This window comes from Cebus imitator, unplaced genomic scaffold (genome assembly GCF_001604975.1).
Source record: "Cebus imitator isolate Cc_AM_T3 unplaced genomic scaffold, Cebus_imitator-1.0 Scaffold217, whole genome shotgun sequence".
Classification (NCBI taxonomy): Eukaryota; Metazoa; Chordata; class Mammalia; order Primates; family Cebidae; genus Cebus; species Cebus imitator.
Genome location: NW_016107532.1, coordinates 2104162 through 2107974, shown reverse-complemented (window position 1 = coordinate 2107974; position 3813 = coordinate 2104162). Strand labels below are relative to the sequence as shown.

At 35.0% G+C, this 3813-nt stretch overlaps 1 protein-coding gene across 11 annotated transcripts in view; it reads right to left on the bottom strand.

The window, feature by feature from the left end:
* CDC27 (cell division cycle 27) overlaps positions 1–3813 on the bottom strand; it is a 73907-nt gene continuing 70094 nt past the window's right edge. For 8 of the 11 annotated variants that reach the window (XM_017549270.2, XM_017549265.2, XM_037745978.1 and 5 more), the window contains one exon: positions 1–3090. Coding sequence is in view for 7 of the 11 variants with exons in the window: in XM_017549265.2 (XP_017404754.1) it covers positions 3008–3090 (83 nt within the window). In the remaining 4 variants the exon portion in view is untranslated. The remainder of the gene's footprint in view (positions 3091–3813) is intronic. The other 3 variants (XM_017549266.2, XM_017549271.2, XM_037745979.1) reach the window with 1 other exon arrangement.

The window sequence follows — 3813 nt, the reverse complement described above, 5'->3', positions numbered from 1 at the left end:
TTGCTTTTAAAAGTAATTTATTTGGATTTTCCATATCCTTTAATGAATTGCAAATATATTAACAGAAAAGACTTTCCCCCACAAGACTATACAATATCTGAAATAAGTCAGTTAAAGCAAAAAGAAGACACAAAATTACATTGTTTCAATGCAAACAGAACACACACATCACACCCACACTTGCATTTTCCCAGGTTTTCACAAAGAAAATGGGTCACCATATTTCTCAGTGAAGACCCATACTATACTCTGGCTAATCAGAGACTTCCAAACTTTTTTCTTCAAAAAGAGCATTTTTAATAGACTAAATACTGGTTATCACTGAGTTTTTGTTTAAGGTACAACAGCAGCATGGTTCAAATGTTACTTGTAGTTCTTGGAAAAATTAAAAATTTTAAGTGATAAATACAGAAAAAGTAGGGACCACCTTTCATTATTCTGAGTACCACTGTTCTCTTGAAAAAACATTCTAACCTTCTAAAATCCCAGAGTTAAGAACCATTTCCAAGGGGAAAAACAGACCCAAGGCCACAACATAACTTTGGAACAAGTGTGTGTGCATATATATATGCATTGGGTTGGTGCAAAAGTAGTTGCAGGTTTTGCCATAAAAGAAATGACAAAAACCACAATTACTTACTTATGCACCAATCTAATATATGTGTGAAACAGAGAAAAGGATGTCAAACTACTTAGTTTAATTTCTGTAAAAGAAACTTCTGATGTTTGAAGCAAACATTTTGATTGATCAAAATGTGTTCTTCTGGTTGTTTGATCCCCATTCCATGCAAAAAACGAAACAAAGCAAAGACAAAAAAAGAAACTGCAAAAGCCACAAAGTGTTACTAGGTGGGAAACAGGTTTCAAATACCTAAATGACTTTGAAAGTAGGTATGAGGAAAAATAAAATCAGGCCAAGCTTGGGCAGAAAGTGTCCCTCAACCAGCCATTGCCATGGTGTGTCTTACAAAACTATCCTTTTATCCTTGGTATCAAAAAATCAGTATCTAAAGACTCTCACCTCTGGCACAGGACATAAATTCCTACTACAAAAAGATAATTATACTTCAGCAAATTATGTTCTAAGCTTAGCTTTCTTCAGGCTTTATAATGCAGAACTCAGGTTGAAGCTTTCTATAAAACTCTAAAATATGATACTGTTATACAGCACCTTGTGCTCTGCCAATTAAAAACATAAAATAATCTAAAATTAAATATTACAGAACTAATGGATAATACAATAGCATATCTGTTAGAATCCAAGTGCTAGCCTCTGGGAATTTTTAATTATATTCATTTTCTCCCAACTGTTCCTTTTTTTAAAAAATTACTTTTTTAGACAGTACATATACAAAAATTTAGGTACGGAATTCTGTTAAATATTTCTCTGGCACCTGATATCTAAAGACCCCGACTTAAATTAACTTATAATTGTATCTAATCCATGTTCAAATGAGATTAACAGTAAATTATAGAAAATTACTGAGTCTACAGGCTAAAATTTTTTTCACATCTTTTGTAATCCACCTTATTTTCACAGCTTGACTAACAAATACAGATAAGTTTGTCCTTCATCAAATAATCCAAAATAATAACTGTAGGCCTGTCATTTATAAGAAACTATAATTTGTTATATTCTGACATTGGCACTTAATAAAATGTTAACAACTAAAGTTTCTCTAAAAATATCAATACATTACAATAAAGGAGATACACAATTTAAGACTGTTTAAATCTGTTACTGTGGAATTCCAATAATTATCATCTTATATGCATAATTAGATCCTTAAAATTGTGGCCATTTCCCAAAGACACCAACCTATATTATGACAAACTCAGGACAGAACCTATCTCCTCATAAGAATGTTTCTTCCCCCAAGCTAAAATTTTCCAATATCCTAACCCCAATTACTCTTAGTAAATGTTTTGGTGACTCACACTACTGAAAAAATCTGAAGCAGAGAGTCAAAAAGAATGGAAATGATCTCACCCAAGGGTAACTGCACATTCTTCACTCTGCTTAAACACTCAGAAAAGTCAAAGGGATAATGTCTTGAACAAATAAAGATTCAAGGTTATGGTACAATTCTGATTATATTAAGGCTTTCACTATCATGATCTCTTAAAGTCTCTCCACTTTAGTGTTCTTACTCTGATTGATATGGTGAACTTAAGTGGTTGTTAAGGGACTTGTTTTGGCTACTCAGTGGGGAACCACTCTATCATCTCTGAATGTTAAAGGTGATCCCACAGAGCTCAAAGAGAAGAGGCAATATGGTAAGAACCAATTTTAAAGTTTGCAATACCAAGACAACAATGATCAACACTTTGAAGCAAGATGAATAAAATCCTCAGTTAGACATTAAAGCATTTTTGCCAAGAGTAAGTGTACACTACACTGTGTGGAGGGATATTTGATTCCTACATACGAGTCCCAATATGCCCATTACATTTGTTTATAGGAGACACTGCAAGTTTAAGGTAATTTACATTCCTTGGCAATCAAGTTACTGTTATAGGCAATGTCTTTTATTGTTCCATCTGGCACTTGCAAACACCATTCTTGAAGAACCTAGAAATGAAGGTCAGTTACTCTGTTTATCAGGAAGACGACCAAAAAAAACAAATTTTTGAAAAAGCAACCAAGAAATTCTGGTTCATCACTATTTTCCGTATCTAATAGTTCCTTTAAGATAAAACATAACTCTTCCTTCCATGATAGCTTTCAAACAAAGGGAGATTAAAGAAAAACAGAAAAGTTCCCCACCCTACCCCCGGTAAATTGTCATTCATACTGGTAAAAGAGCCAGTCTTGTTAGCAGCTATATATTGCACTGCCTTTCATTCTGTATACAGTCAGGGTCCAATGAAAGTGGCACACTCATGGTATAAGTGATGGATGATGACTCAGGGTCGGCTCAAGAGTAAAGACTCGGTATACAAGAAGGGACAAGAAACATGTCAGCACTAGTCACACATCCAGTTGTAAAAGTCTGATTTCCAGAAGTTAAAATTCATCACTTTCAGCTGCGTGAAGTTGTGTGTCATCCGCATCTGTCATGCTGCTCTCCTGGGATTCATCTGTTCCCACTTTAAAAATAAAACCAAAGTCTACAGTAAGGTTTCTGACAAATATATCTTTTTGGTTCATGAAAACAAGTAAGAAAAACTGTATTATATTCAGAGAGATAAAACCCTAACTAAAGGCCCTTAAAAATCCTCATATCCTTTAGTAAAATAGAATTCAAGTTCCCTAATTTTATAATAGGTCTGATATTAGTTTATTGCATTTTACCTTTAAGGTTTTAACTACCCAAACTCCCTCTCCCTAACAAGTTCCTTATTCCTGCCCTAGGAATTACAACTAGCTAGTTCTCTGAGACATTAAAAAAAAAAAAAAAATTGACATTTCCCCCAACCTCCAATCACGGAGTCCACTTGAAGGATACTCCATGCTAGTCCATAGAAACATAGACTATAAACTTCGGTTTCAAAAGGTTTACAGGGAACCCCTCTCTCTCTCTCTCTCTCCCTCTCTCTCTATATCTATCTTGCTCTGTCACCTAGCTAGGTTGAAGTGCAGTGGCACAATCACAGTTTACTGCAGCCTCAAACTCCTGGACTCAAGTGGTATGATCCTCCTGCCTAAGCTTCTCAAGTAGCGGGACTAGAGATGTGTACTACCATACCCAGCTAATTTTTAAAATTTGTTTAGAGACAGGGTCTCACTAACTGCCCAGGATAGTTATGAAATCCTAGGCTCATGCAATCCTCCCACCTCTGTCTCCTGAGTAGCTGGGATTACATATACAA